Genomic DNA, 25,816 nt, shown 5'->3' on the forward strand with positions numbered 1-25,816 from the left:
TTTCAGAGGTTCAGTCCATGGTCGGTTGATTCCATCGCTCTGGGCAGAAGGGTGAGGCAGAACATCATGGCAGAAGGGCGTGGCAGAGGGAAACAGCTCAGAATATGGCAACCAGGAAGCAGAGAGAGTTCTGCTCACCAGAGACAAAATATAAACCACAAAGTCAGTCGCCTGGTAACCTACTTCTCCATCCGTACCCTACCTGCCTACAATTACCACCCAGTTAGTCCATATAGTGGATTGGTCCAATGATTAGGTTACAGTTCTTATAATCTTATAAGTTCTTATAATTCTTATAAGTTCTTATAATTCTTACACTGGATCACACATGAGATTTTGGGGGCACCATATATTTAAACTGTAACACAGATGGATTTTAACTCATGATCTGAAAACTAGAAGTCCAAGATTGGGCAGTGGCATCTGCTAAGGGCCTCAGGCTGGGTTGGAGCATGGTTAGAAAACTGGAAGGGCAAGCAAGCACATGCAGAAGAGGCCAAACACAAGTGGCCCATGTTATAATATCCTACTCCTGAGGTAATTGATCCAGTCCCAGGGGAGCAGGAATTCACTCACTCCTGCAAGAATTTACCCAGTTCCATGAGAGTGGCATTAATCCCTCTTAACAATCTGATCACCCTGAAAGGGCTCACTTCCCTATGTCACCACAAAAGCAATCAGATTTCATCCTGATTTTCAGAGGAAATGAACCATATTCAAACCATAGCATTCCACACGGAAACTCATGTCCTCACAACACAAAATGGGATCATTCCATCCCACCAATCCAAAAGTCATAACTTGCTCCAGTACCAACTTGGAAATCCAAAGTCCAATGATAAGCCTGTAAAATCAAAGTTATTTACTTCAGAAGTAAAATGGTGGAACAGGCAGAGGGTAGACATTCCTATTGCAACAGGGAGAAATCGTTCAGAAAAAAAAAGAAAACAGTCACCAAGAAAGTTCAGACAGAATGGCAGACAGTAATTCTTAAAACTGGAGGATAATCTTTCTCTCCCTGTACTGCCCTCCGGACACTCTGGGGGCCAGGATTGGGCTCTCAGGATCTCAGACAGCCCTGCTCCTTTGGTTATTCTGGGATTAGTCCATTCTTTAGCTCCCTTAGCCTGGAGTCTCACCCCAAGATCCAGAACCACAGAGCTACCAGCATGAAACACCAGTCTGGGGGAGTTGCAGTCTCACCTCTGCAACTCCACTAGGCATTGCTCTGGTGGTACTCACTGTGGCAGCTCCAACCCCACATTTCCACTCAGCATTGTCCTAGTAAGGGTTCTTAGCAACTCCACCTGTGTGACATGCATTCTTTGAAATAGGCAGAGGAAGTCGTGCCTCCACGGTACTTCCATTCTGTGTGGCTGCAGAATGCCACCAAGGTATTCATCACGTGCATGCATCAGGGGCAAGTGGTTTTCATCTCTGTAGCTGGGGCACGAACTGCATCAGGGACTGCTTGAACCATGGCTGGAGAGGTCAAAGAATGCTGTACTGGGATTCAGGGAGCCAAGTCCAAGGCGGCCCCGGGAAGCAAGCCATTTCTTCCTTCAAGGCCCTGACATCCTGAGACCAGGACAGCCTGAAAGAACTCTGAAGTGCCATCTTTCCCAGTTGTCCTAATGATGCACCTGGATTCCTTCCATCCACACTAATCTCTTTATTAGGTGGTTGCTTGGCTGCACTCTTGCACACTTTTTCACTCTCTGCATGGTCAGGCTTTGGATTTTTCACATTTTAAGGCTCTACTTACCTTTTAACTATAAATTCTGCCTTTAGGTCATTCCTTTGTTCTCACATACTACCATATATGGTCATGAGTAGCCATGAAGCAGTAGGAATGCTTTGCTGTTTAGATATTTTTTTCTGCCAGATATCCTAGTTCATCACTCTTAAGTTTCACCTTCCACAAAGTCCTGGGACATGGACAGAACTCAGCCAAATTCATTGCCAATTTAAAACAAGGATGGCCTTCATTCCAGTTTCCAACAAGGTCTTCATTTCCATCTAAGACCTCATCACCAATGGCCTTTACTGTACACATGTCTATCAGGTTTCTAACCACCACCATTCTAGAAGATTCAGACCTTACCTAGTCCTCCTTACCTAGTCCTTCTGAGCCCTCATCAGAATTACCCTTGATACTTTTTTTTTCACAGCATTCTAGGATTTTTCCTGCATTCACTTTAGAATTATCCCTGTCTTCGCTTACTACCCAGTTCTAAAGTCACTTTAGGTTTGAGGTGTTGTAGCAACACCCACTTTTTGGCACCAATTTTCTGTCTTAGTCTGTTTTCTGTTGCTTTAACAGAACATCATAGACTGGGTAACTTATAAGGAAAAGAAATTTATTTTGACTTACAGTTCTGGAGGTTGTAAATCCAAGATGAGCAGGTGGCTACATCTAGTGAGGTTTTTCTGCTTTTCTGCAAGGTCATAACATGGTAGAAAATAGAAGGTCCAGTAGGTGAATGCAAAGGAGACATGATATGAGAAGTAGTCTTGCTTTACAAGAACCGATCATTGTGGTAACTAATTCAGTGCCCTGAGAGCAAGAACTCACTCCTTTGAAAATTAACCAAGTGCCACAAAAGTGGCATTAATCCCTCTTAATGACCTAATCCCTTCTTAAAAGTCCCACTTCCCAACACCACCCACAATGGCAATCAAATTTCAACATGGGTCTTGGAAAAGATGAACCATATCCAAACCATAGCACAGACTCTAACTTTGATCCAATGTGAACATGGAATCCAGGGCTGGTCAACCACAACATTGTACATTCCTTTCATCATAGTGATTGGTTCAGAGATGGTCATGTGACACAAAGTGTGCCAATCAGAGTTTAGCCCAGATTTCTTTCTTTCTTCCTTTTCCTTCCTTCCTTCCTTCCTTCCTTCCTTCCTTCCTTCCTTCCTTCCTTCCTTCCTTCCTTCCCTCCCTCCCTCCCTCCCTCCCTCCCTCCCTCCCTCCCTCCCTCCCTCCCTTCTTTCTTTCTTTCTTTCTTTCTTTCTTTCTTTCTTTCTTTCTTTCTTTCTTTCTTTCTTTCTTTCTTTTTCCCACCAGCACGAATGACAGAGGAGCTCTGTTTTTCACTGAAATTGCTCAGAAGATAGTTTGGAGTTGTGGTGGTAATTTCCCTGTCCTTCAGGAGGGCTTTACTAAGATGGAGTCAATATAGAGGAAAACAGAACCAAGAGGTAGAATTAAGCAGAGACCTGACATCTTTGAGTTCTCAGATCCAGCTAGGCCTCATTGGTGGCCTAGTTACATGAAATAACAAATCCCCTTTTTGCTTAAGTTAGTTGGAGTTGTCAGTATTACCAAAAGAGCTCTTATTAACTCCCCTTTTGATCTGATTCCCCCTTTCCCCTTCTTTCTTGCCTAAGTTCCACTAACCCTTAAAGGTTCAGTTTAAATGTTCAGTGTTCCTTTCCTATTTCCAACTGCTTTCTTTCTGCAGTGTATCATTCTAATGTACTATATATTTTACTTATTGCGTATTTTTTATTGTTTCATTGTGACGTCTCTTCCCACTAGTATGCAAACTCCATAATTTTTCTTGATTCTGATTACTGATGTGACTATACCTCATACTATGCTGATTACATAATAGGTACTCAATAAATGCTTGTTGCCTGGATGGTGGCATGTAGAAAGGTTGGGGGCATTAAAGGCTTCGCACCAGGACCACCCTGGGGTGAAGTGTGGTTACCCTCACCTACCTCAAGCTTTCCATGCCTCTACCTCCTTTACTGATCATAGGCTAAAATAGTATAGTGAATAACAGCTTTTGTTTATCAAGTTTCCACCATAAGCCAGGCAGACACTGATAAGTGCTGGACACACAGAGATGAATAAGACAGACTCATTCATCCAGCCTCCAGAAGCTCCCAGTCAGGAGGGAGGAGACGGGCACACTAGAGAATCATATGCCACCGAGATTCATATGCAACATTTGTGATATGATGATAGAGCATCTGGTCCCAAGGGACACTGGGGTAGGAGAATTCTTCCAGGAAGAGGTGATATCTGAGCTGTCCCTTTCCTATGTTGGAAGGACAGCACAGCAGGGATGGGCACAGATTGTAGGTGAGGCAAGAAGATGGGGAGAAATAAAGGAAACAAAAGTCAAGGTATAAAAATGTGCTCTGATTCTCTCCTTTACTTTTCTTGTCCATATTGAGCAAAGACATCTTCATAAACCCCCTTACCACTCTCTGCCTCCAGAATTTATTCTCTCTCACAAGCCAAGGAAATGGGGGTTTTTGCTCTTTTGAGTTTCAAAGTCAAAAATCTCACAGTCTGGTTGGGTTACCTGTTTCCCATCATTCAATGCCATCATCCAGAAGTACTCTTATTTAAACCAGTCTTGGTCCTATGGAAAGTCAGCACTTGCACCCTGCACCCAGCACCAGATGCCTTCAGCCACCTACCTGCACTGGGGACAGTGCTTCATTTCTCATTCCTAGTAACTCAACTCCTCCACTCCAAATTGCTCCTGCTTCCAGGCTTCCTGGGCCAGCCATTGACTCCTTTCTCTTCTAGATCATCCTGTGAACTCCTCCAGGACAGAGAATGAAATCCGGATGGCTCTCTTCCCAGCCTGAAATGTCATCTGTGTGATAACTCTGTGTCCAGTTTCCACACACAGGCAAACTTATCATCACCTAGGTAGTTTCCTTCTTACTGGTTAAAAAAAAAAAAAAAAAAAAAAAGATCTTTGGCAGTCCTAGAGGCAGACTCTTTTTTCTTTTTGGCCACAAAAGGAGAAAAATAAGAGTCATTTCTGCTGAGGTCTCTCCAGAAGTCAAATGTGACTGAGCTAATATTGATTTTTCCATGGCACAGGTTCCAAAGATATCTTTTGGTAAAGTCCTGATGGGCATAATATTAGTCAAAGCTCCACCTGTTCAGTATCAGTTTGCTGTCCTCTCAGTCATCTGGGGGCAAAACTCTTTCCTCTTTTTTCCAGGCTGAAGGAGAAAGGGGTGTGTCATTGGTCTCCACTGATGACATGGAGCCTAGAATGACGTATTGCTCAGACCTGGCCTGGAGGCACACAACCCACCCTTGCCCTGAATGAGCCTCACAGTCACAGGGTTCATATTCAATTTGATCAAGATTGTTCCAGCCATATGTTAAGAGCATGTGCCTTGGCAAGAGGCAAGCCAGTTGCAAGTGCTATGGTCAGGTATTGGGGAATTAGGCTTTTCTAAACCTGCAGAAATGGCAAGGAGAGTAGTCCCAACCTCAGGGGGTTGCTGAGAGGATTAAAGTGAGATAATGCAGGGAGAGCTCGTGAATGGAACCTAGCACAAAGTAAAGGCTCATTGCACAGTAGAACCTATTATTAATGCTTTTGTCCCTCAAACCTCACCAGCAGTTTCTTATTCATCAGAAATGCCCTTTGCTTGGAAAATTATTTACCTAAACATGCACAAACCATCTGACCAGAGGAGGATAATGGTGATGGGAATCTCTGAGGATCTCTTCAATGAGAATCCTCCTGCGGGGTCTTGGGGAACTGACTCCGGGGTACAGGCAGGAGAAAACCAAAGGAAAATCTGCTCAGCTACAGTATGACCCAGAGCCCCCTCCATAAAACCTCCCTAGAGAAGTCTCTAAAAAGGCCAGGAGCCAGCCTCTGTCCCCTGAGTTTCACCTTTTGTTCATTTTTTCATTCATGAACAGTGAAGGAGCTCCCTCCCACACACCGAGCCCTGAGAAAGGAACAGTGAGCAAGATCCTGCCAGCTTATGTTCCCCTAGTTCATTTAACTTTTAGGAATTGTATTCTTCACACACACACTTATGCCAAATGGTAAACAAACAGAAACTTTTTAAAGTATATTTCACTCACTGCCCTTCCTTAAAAAAGAAAAAGGAAGGAAGAACTGTACTAAACAGAAAAAAAAAAAAAAAAAAAATACAAGAAGCACATCAGTTCCATCTGAGAAGTCCCTGTCCTTTCCTGCAGAGCTAGCAGGCACTCAGAGCATCCTGCAGCACCACCCCCAAAAGCCAACTCTTGGGGGATTCCAGTTCCTCCCTAGTTCCAGCTCTTCCCTGCCCAGACCCATCCCATGCAGGCCCATTGGAGGGACAAGAACAGAATCATCTCCAGATAAATAGGTGGACATAGGACAGCATTTTCCCTCTAGGGTTCCCACTAATGGGAAAGTCAAGTTTATTTCTTCGCATCTCCCGGCCTGACTGGCTATTAAATTTAAAAGGGTTATATTTTAAATTCACAGTCTCTTTGAAAGTCCTGGAGAAGGCGCTGACCATGACCTCCTGGAGGTGCTCCAACAAGGCCCAGTGTTAGACAGATGCCACTCAAGCCCCAGCCATGGCCAAGCATTTCTTCCAGCTGTGTGGGGTGGCAGGATTCTTAGGACATTTGTTTCTTATGTTTATCTGGACCCAACCTAGAAGATAGTTTGGAGGCTGTAAGTTCAAGATGAACAGGTGACTACATCAAGCATCCAAGACCATAAAGAACCTGTAGCCAAACTTGACAGAAGTAGTTCCTGAAATTCAAGACCAATTTTTGGATTCTGGACACTTAAGATAGCTTTTATCAAAAGGCCTCCTAAAGGGGAAACTAGTTTCCATGTTAGAGAGGAAAAAATTGATATCCCACCAGTTCTAGAAATGTTCCTACCATGTTTTGGTTTCCTCCATTCTCATTCGCATTCCCATTCATACTCCACCTTTACCACTTTTTTGAAGCATTCAGTAACAAGTCCATCTGCTTGGGTAAAAATACTGCCAGCAGATCTCTGGGCCAGACCAGGCAGCCACCATTAGGGTGTGTCCAATAGGTTGCAGGCTCTGTGGGGACAGTCAGACTCCCAAGGCTACCATGGAGGCTTACTGATGCCCTTGGTCTTGAAGAACGGCCTGTATCTGCACCCCAGACACATCAACTGCTGGCACACAGCTCTACGGGCCTCAGTGAGCAGAGTGAACAGACAAGGTCCTGAATTGATTTGGACAGCAAACTGTTGACTTTCTTTCTCTGACTTTCTCTGAATGACTTCAGTTATCCCTCTGTATCTGTGGGTTCTGTATCCACGGATTCAACCTCCTTTAAATCGAAAATATTTTTTAATTGAATCTGTGCTAAACCTGTGCAGATATTTTTCATTTTGCTGTTCCCTATACAGTACACCAACTATTTAGCATTTACATTGTATTAGATATTATAAGTAAGCTAGAGATGTTTTAAAGTACATGGGAGGATGTGCATAGGTTCTATATAAATACTATGGCACTTTATATAAGAGAATTTGGTACCCACAGGTTTAGGTTTCTGTTGGGAATCCTGAAATCCCCTGTGGATACCAAGGGATGACAGTATTTCATAAGTTAATCAGATGTCATTCTGGCTTTGCCAATAGGTGTAGCTCAACTGACCAAAGGCCCTGGGTGAGACTGTCGAGTCCTAGAAGAAGCTAGTTGACTTCCTCTGCATCCTTCCTGTCTCGGCCATCTTAACCCAGTGGCCTTTTGTTCCCTCCTGAGGTTTCCACCTGTCCATGAGGCCAGGTGTTCTCCTCAAGCTTCCTGTGATCGATGTTATATTACTCCCTTCACCTATTATGGAAATACTTTGCTTCCAAGAATGTGACATTACCTGGTAATAAGAACAAGAAAGAGAAGGGGGAAGAGGAGGAGGAGGCAGGCTTTATATAAATTTTTTAAACCTTCTATTTTGAGAAAATCATAGATAAACATGCAATTTTTAGAAATAATGCAGAGAGCCCTTATACCTTCAACCCAGTTTTTCCTAGAGGTAACATCTGCTATAACTACAGCACACATCACAACTGGAAAATTGACAATGACACCTTACTTAGATTTCATCAGTTTTGTGTGTGTGTGTGTGTGTGTGTGTGTGTGTGTGTGTGTGTGTGTGTTTAGCTTGGTGCATTTTTATCACATATGTAAATTCATGTGCCCATCCTCACAGTGAAGATATGAAGCAATTTCATCCTGAGGCTCCATCCTTTTCTGGCTCCACCCACCTCTCCCACCACCACCTCTGACAACCACTCATCTCTAGCTCTACAATTTTGTCATTTCAAGAATGTAATATAAATGGAATTATACAGTATGTAACCTTTTGAGATTTTTTTTCACTCAGTGCAGTTCCCTGGAGACTCACCCAAGCTGCTGCGTGCATCAGTAGCTGCTGAGCAGCATTCCGCCGTATGTACATGTCACAGTTTGTTTAACCAAGCACCCGTTGATGGTCAACTGGGCTGTTTTCTTACTTTAACTATGACAAATAAAACTGCAATGAGCATTCATGTACAGGTTTTTGTGTGAACCTAACTTTTCATTTCTCTGGGATTAATTCCCCAGAGTGCAACTGCTGGGTTGTATGGAATTTTAGGTAGAGTCTTACCAGAAACCACCAAACTGCTTTCTAAAGTAGCTGCCGCATTGTGCATCCCCACCTACGATGCAGGAGTGGTCCAGTATCTCTATCTTCTTGTCAGCGTTCAGTGTTGCCACTATTTTTTGATTTTTATTTTTCGCCATTCTGATATGTATGTGACAGTATCTCACTGTAGATTCCATTTGCATTTGCTTAATGGCTCATGATACTGAGCATCTTTTCAGGCGCGTATTTGCCCTCTGCATGTCCTCTTCAGTGGACCGTCTGCTTCTGTCATTTCTCCATTTCCTAATAGGATACCGGGTGAGATTTCTTTTTTTTGTTGGTTGGTTGGTTTGTTTACCATTCATTCTGAAAGCTTCTTTGTCCACTCTAGAAACTAGCACTTTGTCAAATATGTGGTTTGCAAATACTTTTTTCCTGTCTGTAGTTTATCTTTTCACCATCTTCATAGGGCTTTTCACAGAATGAAAGTTTTTAATTTTGACAAGTTCAAAACATTAGTTTCTTATTTTATGAGTTGCGTTTTTACCTTACCCCAGAGAAAAAATATTTTCTTCTAAAATTTTTATAATTTTACATTTCATATTAAATCCATGACCCTTTTGGAATTTATTTTGGGATAGGGCATGAGTCTTCAGTTGGTTCATTTTGGGCCTATGGGCATTTGCCTAGATGTGTTTTAAAAGGTTATAATCCTTACAGCAACCTTTTGGAATGGACATTACTAATATCATCCCTTTTTACAGATGGAGAAACCCAGAGAGATCTGGGAATGTGGCCCAAGGCCCACTGCTAAGCCGAGTGACCCACAGACTCCTTACTGCTGCTCCTATTGCCCCATTCCACCCCTCTCTTCCTGGAGAATCTGATTCCTGGGCAGATGTTCCAGCTTCCTGCACAGTTTTTATCCTGATTAACCTTGCCCTCACCTCAGCACACAGGCTATTAGAGGTTAGAGCCTGCCAGAGCATGCCCTAGTGTCCCCTGTGACTTGTCTGTTGGGGCAGAGAATGGGGAAAGATCAGGGAACTTCCCTGTTTACAAATAGCTTGCCTTTCTGGTTTGGGAAAAGGCTGGCATCAGATTTCAGCATCACCCTCAGAATTGCAGAAAGGCTGCACCAACTCACTGGTCTGGGACTGGCAGGCTGAAAATTTAGGGTCCCCAAAGACAATCACACACACACACACACACACACACAATTCCTTTAATTATTCCAAGTCTAGAAAATTTCCATCCTCAATCTTTCAAAATAAAATGCATTGATAACAGTCAATAAGAAGGACTCAGGAGCCTCTTGAGGCAAAACTCCCATGGCTAGAACCTGTCTCTTGTCCTTTCTGGTGTGTGTGGGTCATAGCTAGACTGCAAGCATCTCATTATCCACCCTGCTCTTGAGTAGGCATGGGCAAATGAAGGTGCTGCCTTCCTGCAGCCTGCTTCTCCCTACCCACTGGCTGTGACCTCCTAAACTGGCAGGACCCAGGCACTTCAGCAGTCCTACCACTGGGAAGAAGTTGGCAGTCTCTGGGTTGACCTTGATCCTTCAAGCCAAGTCCCTCAACCTCACCCCACTTAATCTTCAGGGTCCAAGGAGTTCTTGGTCTCCTGGAGCTTATCCAGAGACCACTAGGCTTTGTCCTGGCCCATTTTAGAAGATAGAAGATGGGAAGAGGAGCACCCACCAGTCTCACAACTCCAGCCACTATAGGTAAATGATTTTATATATCTATTTTGTCTGATTCCTCAGAGGCCCCAGGGGTGCTGAATCCCACCACCTGGCTATTCTGAAAGGGGTGGGGGACAGCAGTAGCACTCTGGCTTCTGCAGGTTCCTACCCTTTCACCTCTGTGAGAAACTCAGAGGGATCCTGGTAGCCTGCCTGGAGTCCTGCATATCTCCTCCTCCAGAAACAATGCTTCCTTCAATGTTCCTGTGACAGTCTCTGCACACAGCCACTGGCAGCTTCTGGGTTGTGGCTCTTCCTGGAGAGCTGTTACAGGTGTTGCTGGGCCAAGGGGAACTGCTGAATGGAGGCGAGTTGTTCGCCCTGCTATTTCCTCCAGGGGCCTAAGTGGACCTTGCTGATGTCAGAGATCAGGACCTGAGTCAAACTCTCTCAGAGTCAGGCAGCTGTCCACCTCCCCAGTTTCCACGTTCAGCTGCTCAGCAAGAGGTGAAAGGCCTCATCTTGACCTCTTGCTCTCCCTGACATTGATGGCCTCTATTGCCTTCCCAGCTTCCTAGACTCCTCAGGGGCAGGCAGGGCTGCTCCAGGGGCAGTAAGTTCTTCTGTGTTGTTCCAGCTAAAGCAAGTTGGGGAATTCCCTCTGACATTGTCTCTGGGATATGTCCTACTCTGGATTCAGTTTCCACCACCTCCACCCTCTTCCAAAGTAGCACGACTCCCCTCCACTGCTAACCACTGTCCCCCATATGAGTAAGATGCTACCTTCCCACCCTGTCTCCTCCCATACAAGACCATTTCCGCAGAAACCAAAAGAACCGTGTTTGAGTATCAACTCCCATTTCTTAGCTATGTGACAATTGACAACTGAATGCCCTCAAGCCCACTTATCACATCTGTAAATGGGGAGATGTTGACTTCATAACATCATTGTAGATTTAAATAAGAAAGTGTCTATAAACTATATGCAGTTGGTTGATACCAATCCCAGAACCAAGTTAATGCTGAGTTAATAGTGGCCATCATTGGTCCCCATGACAACTGTCTCCAGGTCCAATCTTCAGTCCTTAATCTGCTTTCTAGAATTCACCCTGGAGGCTGCTCTTTAGATGCTATCAAAAGAACAAGTTCTATAGATTTCTACCAGGAGTCTCTGTTCATCTATCATGCCCTTGCTTTTCCCTGGGAGTCTGGTGGTTTTGTGGCATGCATAGGGGCCCTACAGATGGGTATAAAGTCAGTCATTTCTTCCTCTGGTAATATGCTCCGAAAACTTGAACTTGGTCACTTTGGATATTCCCTATGGACTTCAGTCCACTTACCCCACTGCAGGTAGAAGGTAACTAACCCTCCCTGCCCTGCCATACTCCCCTGGGCAAAGACTTCCCTGGGCAACTGCCTCTGGACAAGGACTCACTCTGTCACTGCCCCTGGGGAGACCCATCTGTAGAAGTGCTTCTCATTATCCCTGCTCTGAGGATCTCTGAGATGAAGGCCATTTCCTGGTCTGCAGACCTGGAAACTTTCTTCCCTTCCACTTGCATCCCCAGGGGTAGAACAAGGTTCCACTTACAGAGGAGGCCAGGACAGAGGTAGGAAGTGCACAGTTTAGAGAAGAAAAAAAAAAAAGCCCATCCCAGTACACCACCACCGCTTTTCTGGGATGCCTCCACATCCCAGTATCTTAACCCACCAGGACAGCTTCCTATCCGTCCATCAGCCAAGTCTGGACTCTACAGGGACATTTGATCCCCTCTGCTCCAAGTCTCTGCTCTGAGCTCTCAGGCCATATTCCTGGACAGCCCAGCACTGCTCTGAGGTCCTCCTAGTTCCTGCTGCCTTTCCTTCCAGATGAGGCCCCCATCATGCTCCAGCTGCTCTAGCGGCTCCCTGGAGCCTCTTCTCTGGCAGAAATCCACCCCTGATAATGGGGCCAAGGAGCCCACCTCCCCCTTGGTGGCCCCAGGCCAGGGGTCTGATTCCTATGTGGTCAGGGTCAAGAGCAGCACCCAGAAGGGAAGCTCCCAGCAGAGCCGTCCCACCCCACACTCACACCCTTCCTGCTGACCCTCCTTGGTGACCTTTAACACACCAAACCAACAAAACCCAGCAGTAACAAAAGAAGCCCTGAAGCAGACAGATGCAGACCAGAAAATCCCCTTTGAGTTGTGTACCCCATCCTTGCTGGGGAAGGTGGGGTCTAGGCTTCCACACTCCACAACAGCGACCCCTAGCACGGTCCTGAATCCTTCAAAGACCTTCTGCGTCCGAGTTACAGGAAGACATAAACCCATCTCCACGTAGCACGGGGTCTAAATAAAATGGGGACAACTTCTCTGGCTGTACTTCTGTTTCCAGCTTCGGGATGTCCTTGCCCTGCACCCCTCGCTAGCTCTGGAGGTGAGAGCTGGGGAAAATCAATAGAAGGCCGAGACTGAGGAAGGGCGCGGTGCCTGTGAAAGAGGTATACCCTCTTCCCGGTCAGACGCTCCCTCCCCGCTGGAGCCTCGGGCTCCGTCAGTTTTCCTGCCTTTGCAGAGCGGGGTCAGCTCCTCCTGGGTGGGGAAGGAGGGAGTGCCAGCTTGCCTCACCTTGCCTACCTCCCAATCCCCCATCCTCCCCAACCTGAGGAGCGGGAAACCAGGTTCCTGGCTCCTTCGCTGCCAGGAGTGTGCAGCGTGGGGGAAGGGACAGGGTGATCCAGCCCAACTGACCTGATGGCCAGCTCCCTGGCGCAGCAGCTGGGCAGCCTTGCTGTCTTCTCCCAAGACAACTTCCAGGACTACTGGCATCAAGAAGCCAGCGGTGGCTTTGGTCAGGTGTTCCAGGAAGGGCACCAGCGCTGGAGGACCCAGTATGCCATCAAGTGTTCTCCTCACCTCCAGCACGAGGCCACCAGGCACCTGCTGCCCCGCCTCTCTCCTCTCACAGAGGAGAAGTTGAGCTCAGGTCAGGTTTGACCTGAGAAATGCTGAGGGAGGGATGGGCTGGGGTTGAGGCTGGGGTGTCCCCAGTGTTTCTAAGTTCCATCCTATACCTGAGCTTCCCAGGCCCAGTCGTGGCTTTCTCTGCCCCTGAAAAGAGAAGACACCTGCTACCTGTCTACGGTACATCAACAGATGTCAGAGGTGAGCGGAACTACCCTCCAGAGCCGCCTCTGTCTCACCTGACTTCTCAAACTCGTCCTGCCTCCTCCCCCTGGGGCATGATGGCTGCTCTTGGCAGCCCCCGCCACCCTCCTGGATGGGCTTCCTGAGAGGCGTGGCACCTTCTTTTCCCGTGGCCACCTGGGTGGGGCTCTGCCCAGCTGTGCTGGTCTGGGGAGACTTGGGGACTGGAGACTCCTCAGTCTGCTGGTCTGGTAGCCCGTGCAGACCACTGACTAGCTCTCATTTGGGTCCTGCTGGAGGGTCAAATCTGGGTTTCTAGGATCTCTGTGCGATTTTTGTCCCTGGCTTTTGTCAGGTGTACCACTGCTCCACTCCGGCATGCCTCCCTTTCCCTCTTACCACGTCTTTCCCACCGTGTGTTCGCACTGAGGTGGCCCCAGCCTCGTCCCCCCTGGGTTCATGTGTACTCGCTGTGTGCCCCGGCCCGTCACCATGAAGGAGACACTTGGATTGTCCTCCTCCCCAGGGTCCTGGGACATCAATAGATGCCTGTAGGCATCTTACCTGAGGCTATTGTCATGTTCTCTGTCATCACCAGACAGACTTCCCAGACCCTCCCCCACCCCGAGGAGAGTAGGAGTGAGACTGTGTCCCTCCTGCTCAGCTTCCACCTGTTGGTTTCTGGGAGGGTCAGATGGTTCTAGGATTCGTCCAGATCTTTTATATCCTTTGAAATAAAGAACAAAAGGAAACGGATGGCTTTGCACGACAACGCGGTTGGACAGTGATCATTCCTCGGCCGGGTTTCTTTCCCAAGTTCCGGGGATTCCCTGAGTGGAAAGGGCTGAGGGCTAGGTGGTGACCAATGGCTGCTGGGTGTGAAGCGCTGCACTGGGATTGTAGTATTGCTGTGCTGGGTCCTTCCTCCCTCGGGTCACTCAAACACTTGGCAAGAGCTTATTGCTCTCCTACTCCATGTCAGACACTGTCCTAGACCCTGGCAGGTAATGATGACTGTGACGGATGTGTCCCCACTCTCTAGAGCTCACAGGCTGGAGGGAGGACATCCGCCTGGCAACCCCAGGTGTACGTGTCCGTGGCGATGGTGAGACGCGCAGGAAGGGGAGTTGCGGTCCTCTGATAGACTACTGACAGTGTTCACCGAGCTCAGAGGAGGCTCGTGTCTTTCCTGGGGACGTTACACCAGCTGAAATGAGAAGAATGGGTGAGGCGAGCAGGGGAGGAGGTTTTCCAAGAACAGTCCACGGCAGTGCAAAGGACGTGGGCAGGAGGCCGTAGGTGCAAGGGCGGGAGAGAGGCCGTCGCGGCTGGAGTTGAGAGCGAAGGAGCTTGCAGGCAGGAGGGGCGGTGGCAGGGACGTCAATCCTCTGTGTGGAGAATGGGGTGGAGCGGACGCCGGTCCAGTTAGGAGGCTGTAGTCCAGGTTCAGGCAAGAGGCAATGAGGCCTGGACTAGAGCCTGCGTGGCGGAGTCGGGGGAGGAGTGGAGGAAACAATAGTTAGGAGGCAAAACCCTCCCGCGGTGGTGCCGAAGGCCTGGGGGCACGACGAGGAAGAGGGTTGTCAAAGTCCCCCCATGCTCCACTCGCCAGAGGAGCAGAGGTCCCCGCGGGCTGCCCGCTCTGTGGTGTGGGGCGTCGTGTGTCTTTCGTTCTCTGTTCTCCCCCTGGGTCTGCCACATCATTGGTGTTGAGTGAATATTTGTTGAGTGGTCTCATTGTCAAAAAGGAAACATGAAAACAGGCCCAGGTTGGGAAGGAGGATCACAAGGCTAGTGTTGTGCTTGTTGGGTGTCAAGTGCCCTTGAACAGCCGCCAGGAGCTGTCAAGCAGACCCCAGAGTAAAGGTGGCAGCTACCATACTATAGTTTGTCTTGGGTGGTAACTGAAGGTGGGGCCGCCATGAGATTCGTTCACTCTGAGTGCTAAGCGATGAAACCAAGTCCTCGTCCTTGTGGAGCTTAGAACCTAACGGAGGAAGACAATAAACAAGCAAGAGCAAAATGTTTATCTAAGAATGTTTATAGCACTTTTGACCACTGTCTCGATTAAAATATCTATGGAGAGCCGAGTAGTCTGATCTTCTAAGGATACATTCAGTTTAGAAATGTTAATTTAGATACCAGCTGTGTACCAAGGGATTGGGGCAGGGTTGTCATTTTATATAGACTTGTTTGTGAATATTTACTAGTCGTGTGCTATTTGAGTAGATATTTGAAGCAGTCGAAGGAGTAAGTCAGATGGTAGAGATAAGTATTCTAGGCAGAGGAAAGGGCACATGCAAAGGTCCTGTGGTGAGAACACACTTGACAAGAAGGCAGGACAGCAGGAGGCCCATGGGGCAGGAGCAGAGTGAGACAGGGAGTGCTTAGGAGGTGATGTCAGTGATGTAGGACTGGAGGATGGGGCGGATCGTGGAGGGCTTTGTCAGCCATTGTAAAAACTTAGGCTTTTACTGTGATGGAGAAGACAGCCTTTGGCAGGCCCTTAGCAAGGCAGTGACATGCTACCCTGTAGACTGCAGTGGGGAAGAAGGAGAGGCAGGAGGCTTGGGACAAGATGCAAGTGGGTGGAGGTGGTGAGGAGCAGTCAGACCACTGCTGAATTTGGAGAACAGAGCTGAGAGGACTTGCTGAGGGCCCAGGCATGGGAGTGAGAGAAGAGTCAAGGTGCAGCCAGGTGCTTCCCAGAGAAGGGAAGGTCCTGTTCAAGATGAGGAAGGCCAAGGAAGGAGCAGGTTTTAGGGAGAGTCAAGATCTGATTTAGACACACAGGATAGAATGTCCCATCAGAGATGTCTAGGTCAAGGTCAACTGGAGAAACTACCGAGAAGGGAAGAGGAGCGTGTCTAAACTCCAGCCTAGTGGCTAAGTCCTTTGAGCCTGCAAAGGAAATAGGGCGGGACCAGAACGAGAGGGAGAAATCCAGGAGGTGGACCCCTGGCTGAGGGAAGAGAGTTTAAAAAAAAAAAAGAGTGAGACATCTGAAGGTCAACCGAGAACTGGAAATCGGTCTGTGCACGTAGCAGCATGTGCTCACTGAAGTGCCACCAGAGGCGCACGCAGCAGGTGGTGGGAGCGGAGGGGCGGGAGAGACAGCAGCAACCCTTTCCAGAGGTCTGGCTGTGCGTGGGAATTGTGCAAGGTTGTATTTATTCCCATTTTATAGTTTAGAAACTGAGGCCCGAAGAGTTCACTTCCCCAGGGTCATGCAGATATAACTAATGGTGAGACCCCCCCAGATCCCACACTTCACCACAGATGTCATTCTACTTCCTGTGAACCAAAGAGGAAGAGAGGAGTCAGCAAAAGAATCACAGAGCTGGGGAGGAGATGGCTGGAAGAATTGGGAAGTAAGGACGAGAAGTGGAGAAAGCCGGTAGGCAGCCTGTGCAGGTGCCAGGAGTGCTCTCCTGGAGGTCAGGCTCACGCTGGCTTCCCAGGGAGGCCCTGCGAGCACACCTCCAGCAGCGCCTGATTGCCGTGCCATCAAGCTTTGCAAATACTGTGCTTTAAAAAAAGCCATTTCCCCTTAATCCCTATCCCCACAAGCCCCAAACAGTCTGTAACATTTTGCATATTTACTGTTCTGTGGGAGAGCATCCAGTGAGACGAAGGAGAGGGTTTTTAGATGCTTATTTTGTGAGGCCTTCCCTTAAGTCTCGACTAAAGTTTGCTCCAACAAAGATGTATTGTGCGATGCATGGCAATGTGCTGTGGGGAGCCCAGGGAGGAATAATTATAGTTCATCCATAAAATGGAATTCTGTGCAGCCATTAAAAAGCATCCTTCAGGAGAATAGCAATGCGGGAAGTGCTCGGGCTTCATGTGCCATCTGATGGTAAGAGAGGGAGGAGGAAGGAGGGGAGAAAGGAAAAGAAAGACACACTGAAAATGTATTGCAAACTACTAAAATATTAACAGAGGCCAACTCTGCATGGTTGGATTACTAGTGATTAAATTTTCTTTCTTATAGCTCTCTGTATTCCCAAGGTTTCCTATAAGGTATATGTATTACTTTCATAATCAAAATGGCAATAGATGATATTTTGAAACAGAAGCATGAGGCATAATATCAGTCCTCCAGGGGCTCAAAATATGCTGGGGGAGATAAATGTACAAAAAAAGCATCCAGAATGAATGGGAGACTGTGCCATGTGCTTTCTGTGGCCCGCCCCGCCCCGTAGTATGGGCTAGCTCCTCAGCCTGCAAATTCTTGTGCTTCCTGTCTTGTGCTTCGCCGCTGGCCATCTGAGCTTTAATTTGTGCTGCCTGCTGGGCCTCCCTTCATGCCTCTGATTTTCCTCCAGGGTCTTGCAAGATCCCGGTGCTTCTCTGAGTCCCCTATCTTTGTAGCCTGCCTAGTTTGTATGTTCTGCTGGTTGCTCTGGTAATTAATGTGTCCCTTTGTCCATGTCTTGCTCCCCACTCTCCATAGCTCCAATGTAAATTGCCTCATTGAGGAAGCAACCGAAATGGAGAAGATCAAGTTTCAGCACATCGTGTCCATCTCTGGGGTGTGCAAGCAGCCTCTGGGCATTGCGATGGAGTTCATGGCCAATGGCTCCCTGGAGAAGATGCTGCCCACCCATAGACTCTGCTGGCAACTCAGATTCTGCGTCATCCACGAGACCAGCTTAGCCATGGACTTTCTCCATAGCAATGAGTCATCTCTCCTCCACCTAGACCTGAAGCCAGGCAACATCCTGCTGGACAACAACATGCATGTCAAGGTGAGAACTCTGGTTGGTCTCTTTGCCCCCTTTCCATGCTAGAGTCTCCTCTAGGTGAGCAGGATTATCCTCCTGCCAAATGGCCTGTCAAGAGTGTTAAGGAGTTCTCTTGGACAAATACTGACACATCTGAAAAAGAGATGAATAAGCAGCAAATTTGGTGCCTGAGCCTGAGTGTCAGAATGCCTGCAATAATGCTCCATGGGCCTCAATTTTCCATTTCTAAAATGGATAGGAGAATCTCTATTCCTGACATTCTTTGCTTGGGGCGGGGTTTGTAAATGAGATAATCCTCATGAGAGGTCATAATGGAGATTTGGTTCAGTTCTTAGATCATGCCATACTCTATTCTGACTCTGGACCACTCCTCTATCTATCTGGCAAAGGTCTAGTCATCTTCAGTTTGCAACGTAACATTCACTACTCAAGGAGGTCTTCCCTGATCTGTCCCTCAGGCCACAGTTGTATACCTCATTACATCTTTTTCTTCCTATTGCTAACCCAGTTACAAATATGCAATCATTTGTGAAACTATTTCACTGATGAATGTACACCCTATCTGAATTTGCCCTTGTGGGGGTACAGAGTGTGGAGGAGTGTCTCAGGCTGTCTTCTGGTTGAATCTCAGTGAATGAACAATCTTGAGCAAAGGGGGATCAATGTTCATGACATAAGAGTTTAAGGGTCATTATGGACAGAAGCTCACTGAAGGTGATGACTGTATATATTGTCCCTCTGGACAATGGCAGCACCTGCCAAGTACTCCCAATGTGCTCTAAGTGTTTTTGCCTACAAGTTAATTTAATGCCTGTAACAGCTCTCTGAGTTAAGTATTTGCATTATTTCCATTTTACAGATGAGGAAACTGAGGTTCTGAAAAGGTAAGTAACTTGTCCAAGACCATCCAGGCTGTAGTGGTAGAGCAGGGAGGCAGTATAGTAGAGGACCGTTAGGCTATTCTGGAAGAGGAAGCTAGCAGGAGGGTGAGAAACCAAAGCCAGCCCCTGGAGACTCGACTCTATTATGACTCCATCCCTGCCACCTGACTTTCTCCCAGATTTCAGACTTTGGTCCATCAAAGTGAATGGAACAGTCGACCCGGATGCAGAGCATTGAGAGGTTGCCTCTGCAGGGCATGCTCAGCTATATCCCCCCTGAGAAGTTCCTGTATAGTAACAAGGCCCCAGGGCCCAAGTTCGATGTGTATAGGTGAGTGGGTGCTGGGCTCCTTGTCACCTACTCAGGAGGCAGCTTGTTGCCACCTGGTCCTTCCAGTCAATGGATAGGGCGGGCTGGGGATGAGGTCTGAGGCCTCCCTGCCCAGGTGGAAGAGGAGGGAGGGGAGGACCTGGCTGGAGAGGCCTTGTCTGGGATCGTGGGGCCCATGGCCCCTGGCTGGGGTGGATGGTGGGTTTCCCATAGTCTCTCAGGGAACATATTCCTCATCCCAGCTTTGGGACTGTCATCTGGGAGCTCCTCACTCAGAAGAAACCGTATTCGGGTAGAGAAGGCTGTGGCTCTGTGTCTGGGGCAGGGCCACCCCCTCAGCCTGGGTCTTGGAAGGGCTGAGGTTAGTGAGGGCAGAACAAGTGACAGGTTTGTGTCAGGGAACCAAATGCTCCTCAGGGATTGCTACCTCACCCTCCTTCCTTCCACCCCCTCATTTCTAGAGTTCACATGATAGTAAGCCCAGAGCTTGCTTGGTGGCTCCTGGTCCCTTGCCCCCAAGACGTTCTGGCTGGCCCCCACCATCCAGATGCAGTAAAGCCTGTGAGGAAACGTGGTAGCCTTGCCAGAAGGAGAGCCAAAGCCTTCAACCTGGCCTGTTTGTCCTCCTTACTGCCTTTGGACACTAGAAGCCTGCAGTGGGGGTCATGTCCAGTCTTCACCTGGGGTGAAGGGGTCTGGAGCTAGACCGGGGACTCGCTGCTCAAATCAGAACCTCAAGTGGGTCCAAAATGTGGCTGTTTACTCACTGAGCATTTATAGAGCCCCTCCTGAGTGCACATCATGTTGGGGTCCTCTCAGCCCCCACACTCCTGCCGACCCCTCTGCCTCTGCCCCACAGCACCTGCTCAGCCTGGGCCTCCTCCCGCAGGACTCAACATGATGACTCTCATCATCCGAGTGATCATGGGCATGCAGCCCTCCCTGCAGCCTGTCTCTGATGAGTGGCCAGGTGAGGACCAGCAGATGGTAGATCCGATGAGGCTCTGCTGGAACCAAGACCCCAAGAAGAGGCCATGCTTTCTCTGTGTTCCTCTAGCCTTCCCTGTCCAGGACTAGAGGTTGGAAGGGGACAGGAGGGTGGATGATTGGGCCCCAGCCCACTTTTCAGGGCTGTGCAGATACCCATGATATTAGTGCCGGGAGAGATTTTTGAGGCAGAATGTGCATCACAGGGCCAGGACAGCTGAGGACAGGGGTCCGGTCAGTGTGTGCTCAGGTGTATACCTACAGAATGTGGCAGAAACTGCAACCTGGTCCCTCCAGTCAATCCTGGGTCCTTTCAGTGGTACAGAATCCTTGAAAACAGTCCATACCATGAGGTCATAGACCTGGGGACAATGAAATTATCTGGTCCATGTGTGAGGACATTAGAGACCACCTAGCACTGCCCCTCCTTCTTTGGAAAAGGACTGATCCCCAGAAAGCCAGTGACCTGCCAAATGTGTCCCTGCCAAGCTGGACTGGGACCCTGTTTCCTGCCTCCTTGTGGGCATGTGTGGATGTACGTACATGAGCCCAGGAATGGGCTTTGGTGGGGACACAAAAAACATTAGGGTATCTAAAATGGGACGGGACTGCTGGTTAATGTTGCCTCCTTTCTCTCTCTCCCTTGCAGAGCAGACATCACAATCGAGACAGACATGCTGCCGTCCCTGCTCCAGAGCCCTTTGGCAGACCTCGAGAGTAAGGCCCTGGCCAGGAAGGTGTCCTGCAAATCATCACTGTGCCAGCCCTAGGAGGTGGGGGCACACGCTGGGCAAGCCCACCCCCATGCTTCCTGGAACCCACTGTGGACCTCCAGGGTCTCTGGCAGGGCATGTGTGCAAAGGCTGTGTCCTTCACAAGGTCATCTGGCGGGTAAAAGAGGCAAGTGGAAAAGGAAAGCCAACCCCACTCTGCTCACCAGGCCAGGGAGCCCAGCTGGGGACTGCCTGAATCCAGAGGGGACAAAATTTCCTAATTTGCATGAAGGTGCTCTAAGGGCTAGTGGTGCCAGGGCTCAGAGCCCAGGGAAGGACACAACCCCTCTCATGTGCCTAGGGTTCACGTGGGTGTCGGCATCACCTCTGCTCCTCTGCTCCTCTCTGATGTGGGAACCAGGCAAGAGCTAGCAGGGGACGCCCTGCTGAACCCACAGATCTATTCTGTAGTTCATGTGGCCCCAAGGGAAAGTCAGGTCCTGGGCCCCCTTTTTCTGGTCAGATCTCCTCTGTCTAGTGTTTGTTTGCCTCTGGGCACAGCTAGGGGAGTAGTGGCTTAGAAGGAGAGTCACCCAGATCATGGTGAGATGCGCACGCTGAAGGGTGACAGAGAGCACTGGAGAGAGGGGAGGTGGGGAGGATGGCACAGGGAGAACTGCCCTGCTGATCTGCCCTGAATCTGCTGGTTCTGCCTCCCCAGGCCCACAAGGAAGTCAGCCAGGAGCTAACAGACAGCAGTAAGTTGGGGTGCTATAGTGGGGCCAGAGTTCACAGGGAGGAGAAAGCAGAATCCAATCATACCCTTTCCCCACCCTCCCTGACACCCTCATCCCAGGCCTGTCACATATCCAGGGTGGTAGGGCCCTCTCCAGATCCCAGCTGCATAATCCAGAAGCACACATACCCCTGGGGTCCTGGCTCTGCTTCCCCTTCAGGTCTGAATTCTGGCAAGACCACATTACCCCATTCCTGGCCCAAGAGGTAGAGCACCAGTTCTCAGTATGGACTGCAGAATTACTTGGGAAATTGAAAACTATATAGATAACTACAGATGCCTTATGCCCACCCCACACAGATTTGTGAGGTTTGGACCTAGCAGTGATCATGGTTGTTTTTGATATTAACAGGCCACTAGGTAGAGCAGGAGGAAATGAGGCCTGAAGATCTCACAGGGGGCTTTAGATCAACAGATCCAATCACAAATATATTTCCAATTGGATGGACTCACCTCCCAGGCCTTCCCTGAAAGTTCTTACCTCCCTAACTTGTCCTCACACTGGTAGAATGAGCTGAGCATTCTTCATCTCTCCTTTACTGAACCAAACCTGGAGGCCCAAAGAGGCAGAGAACTGACTGAGGTCAGGGGATGCTAAGGGCTAGAGTGAGGATTTGCACCCACGCCTCTCCAGCTCTGGCTCTCCCCACCTCCTCTGTGCAGGAAGAACTGCAGGCTCAGCTCTTTGAGACAAAAACGACCAAACAAACAAAAAACCTGGAAATCTAACAGAGACAGGGATGAATGCAGAAGTCCCTGATACCAGGAAGGTGTTGTCCCTCTACTCTGCTCCCAGATAGTACCTCCAAGAGACAGGGGGATGGTCAAGATGACTTCTGGACAGGTCAAAGTTCTCTTTTTTCAACATCTTCCTCCAACAGACCCAAGAGGTTACTTGAAGAGGGTCCTGTAACTCTCTGACAGTGAGAGTTTGGCCCCAAGTGATGAGGAACTGCTGCCCATCTATGAGAACAAGGTCACTCCCTCCCCTTCCTGGTGACCCAGGGCAGTGTGGAGCAGGTGTGGCTGCTTCTGACCCATGAGGTTGATTGGAGTGCCAGTCAGTCTCTGGCTACATGCCTCTATTCATTGCTACCCAGGACCTTTGCTCCTGGCAAATGAGCACAGCTGGGCCCCCCTGCACTTTGCATCCTAGAGTGGGGATGACCACACTGCACACCTGCTCCTGGACCACAGGGGCCTTGTGGATGCCCAGGAGCACAAGGGCTGGAGCCCACTCCACCTGGCCACACAGAACAACTTTTGGTCTCCCGTCAATCTGACCCCAACCTATGTGAGGTTGAGGCAAGACTCCCCTGCATGTGGCTGCCTCCTTTGGCCACAAGTCAGATCAAGCTTCGGACAGGCCAGGGCGCTGAGCTGGGTGCTCAGCAGAGAAATCTGAGGACACCGCTGCACCTGGTGGTGGAATGGGACCAAGTGACGGCCATCCAACGCCTGCTGAAGAGTGGGGCAGCCCCTGATGCCCTCGACCAGAATGGCTATGGCCCACTGCACATCACTGCTACAAGGGCAAGTACCTCACATGCAAGATGCTACTCAGGCATGGGGCTAGCCTCGAGCTGCCCACCCAGCAGGGCTGGACACCCCTGCATCTAGCCACCTACAAGGGCCCCCTGGAAATCATCCACCTGCTGGCTGAGAACCATGCAGACGGGTGCTCTCGGAGGTATGAACTGGACGCCCCTGCCCCTGGCTGCCCGCTATGGTGAGGAGGTGGTGGTGAGACCTCTGCTGCAGTGCAGGGCTGACCCAGTGCTGCTGAGCAGTTGGACTGGACACCCCTCCACCTGGTGGTCCAGAGGGGTGCCTTCCAGGGTGTCATCAGCCTCCTAGAGCACCGTGCAGATGTCTGTGCCTGCAACAAGATGGGCTAGATACCTGCCCAGCTGACCGCTCTCCAAGGCAACAGAGCCATCCTCAAAGTGCTAGTCAAGCCTGGTGCCTGTCTGGATGTCCAGGATGGAGTGGACGGCACACCCATACAGCTGGCCCTCTGGAGCCAAAACAGGGCACCATGGCACTGGCTATTCTGGGAGATGCTGAGCTGGGAGCCCAGACAGAAGTTTAGAAAAACTGGGGTCCCCTCACTTGGAAGGGGAGGAGTTGGTAGAAGTGAAACTTGGCCTCCAGAAGGATCCTTCCTACCTGCCTATTTGATCTTGAGAGGAAACAGGAAACTGGCATCCTGGGGGATGGAAGGAAGAGGAGAGGTACCACTACGGCCATAGCCCTGGCTTGGAGATTGCTCCCAGCAAGTCATCTCCAGCAGTTCCCTGGCCTCTCCTCCCTCCTGTATATGGACTACTGCTCCCCAGGTAAGCTCCGTTTCCAGCCTCAAGACGCCTGCTGCCTCCCCCTGAGTTCATGGGGCCCTAACATCCTAGGAAACCCCTCTGAAGACAAAGGGAGCCTAGGAGTGAAGGGAGTGGTACCTGCTAGCTCCCACCTTGTGTCCTTGTCCCCCACCTCAGGCTGGAGTAAGACAGCCAGACTCACCTGCTTCAGGGAGCAGGGGCTCAGAGTTCAAAGGAAATGCCTACTAACCATGTAGGGCCTTGGTCAGTCCCCTGTCCCCACACTGACCACATCTTCCTGGTGGCCCAGGTCCCCATGCCTGTCTCCTACATAGTCTCTTGGGGGTTAAGGAAGGTGTCCCAGCTGCAGATGAGTGGTCCTATGTGGGACACCAGTTTCCTGGCCTCTGGTCCCATCCTTCTTTGTGTTCAGTTACATGGCCAGGTTTCAAACCCTGAAGACAATAAAACTGTGAATTTGAGTCTCTCTGTTAGAGATGCATTGCACTATGGGACCAGGGCATACATAAGGGCCAGCAGTGTTAGCCTAGGGGTGTGTGTGCACACGTGTACATGTGTGTGTACCGTGTGTATATTACATGTGTATGAGCTCACATGGGAGGGAGGTGGGGCAGCTGAGGAGAGTTGGAGGATTTCTGTGTGTGATTGTCTGGTGCGCTCTGTGTGTGTGTGTGTGTGTGTGTGTGTGTGTGTGTGTGTGTGTGAGAAAGAGAGAGAGAGAGAGATACATGTGTGAGTTCATGTTGAGGGAGGAGGCAGGGGCAGCTGAGGGGGAGTGAGGGTGAGGGGTGGGTTGTCTGGGCTTGGTGTGGAGTTGGTGGGGCAGGGACTTTCCTCTTCAGCAGCCACTCTGAGAGCCAGCTCTCCCATGATGGTGCCTCGTTCACCCATCAGCTGTCCTGGCCTAGTCTGTTGACTGGGGGCAAGTTGGGGCAGGTTAGAGCTTCTCACACTAATTTCGTGTGATGGGGGCCTTGGCTTAGTGGCCAGTGGACTTCCAGGAGAGCAATCAGCCAGGGGGAGGGAATAGGACAGGACAGGTTCTATACTTCTGCTCTCTGCCTTTCCACGCGGCAGTGAAGGCAGCCCCTTCCAGCCCAAGGGTGCTTTACAACTCTCAGAGGAAGGGATACTTCTGTCCCACTTACAGCCAGCTCTAACTGCTGAGCCAGTTGTCAGGACCACCTCTGTGTGCCACTGTTTTTGGCTGGGATGGGGTCCCTAGTCAGCAGCCTAGTATTAGCATGGATTGGGGGGGGGGGGGCAGAGGAAACCTGTTGCCCCATATACAGCCCTACTGAATTCATGAGTCTACTTTAGCAGTGCTAGCAGCATTTCATCCTTTCTCCTGTGGTCTCTAGACTGTGTCCAATCTGTTGAGCCAAAGGAGCAGCATAAAGCTGGATCGTGTCCTCGAGCAGAGGCTATAAATCAAACCTGCATGGTAGTCTGCAGGTGAGGGGCTTTTAAAATACCTGATCCCACCCTCAGCCAATTTAACCAGAATCTGCAGGGTGGGATCCTACTGTAAGCATCTTCAACAATTCCCAGGTGGTTCTGAAGAACAACCAAGGCTGAGAACCACCACCAGGGGGCATCCCGTGGTTTCTCTCTGTGACCTCTAGCATAGCTACAGAGGCAGTAACTGGCCAGCAGCCCTGTGGGCTGGGAAGTGTTTCTTCTCCTGGGTAGCCAAGTAGGGGCTCCTGAGGCCTGGGGAGATGGACCATGCAGCAGACTGTCCCCTCCTCTCACTCTGCTGACCACCCATGAAATTCCTTGGTTCTCCTGGAGACCTAG

At 49.5% G+C, this 25,816-nt stretch overlaps 1 protein-coding gene across 1 annotated transcript; it reads left to right on the plus strand.

The window, feature by feature from the left end:
- Positions 1 to 12,828: 12,828 nt before the first annotated feature.
- ANKK1 (ankyrin repeat and kinase domain containing 1) lies at positions 12,829 to 24,423 on the plus strand (the record flags this gene model as incomplete). Its single annotated transcript, XM_079103576.1, is given in 20 exon segments — positions 12,829 to 13,010; positions 17,678 to 17,972; positions 19,030 to 19,053; positions 19,057 to 19,181; positions 19,424 to 19,473; positions 20,071 to 20,226; positions 20,820 to 20,927; positions 22,559 to 22,587; positions 22,591 to 22,660; positions 22,663 to 22,725; positions 22,728 to 22,784; positions 22,787 to 22,830; positions 22,834 to 22,939; positions 22,942 to 22,977; positions 22,980 to 23,019; positions 23,021 to 23,202; positions 23,205 to 23,352; positions 23,354 to 23,451; positions 23,454 to 23,572; positions 23,576 to 24,423. Coding segments are annotated over 20 exon segments (2,286 nt in total). The 3' UTR covers positions 23,930 to 24,423.
- Between the last annotated feature and the right edge of the window lie 1,393 nt (positions 24,424 to 25,816).

This window comes from Sciurus vulgaris (genome assembly GCF_902686455.1).
Source record: "Sciurus vulgaris genome assembly, chromosome: 11".
Lineage (NCBI taxonomy): Eukaryota > Metazoa > Chordata > Mammalia > Rodentia > Sciuridae > Sciurus > Sciurus vulgaris.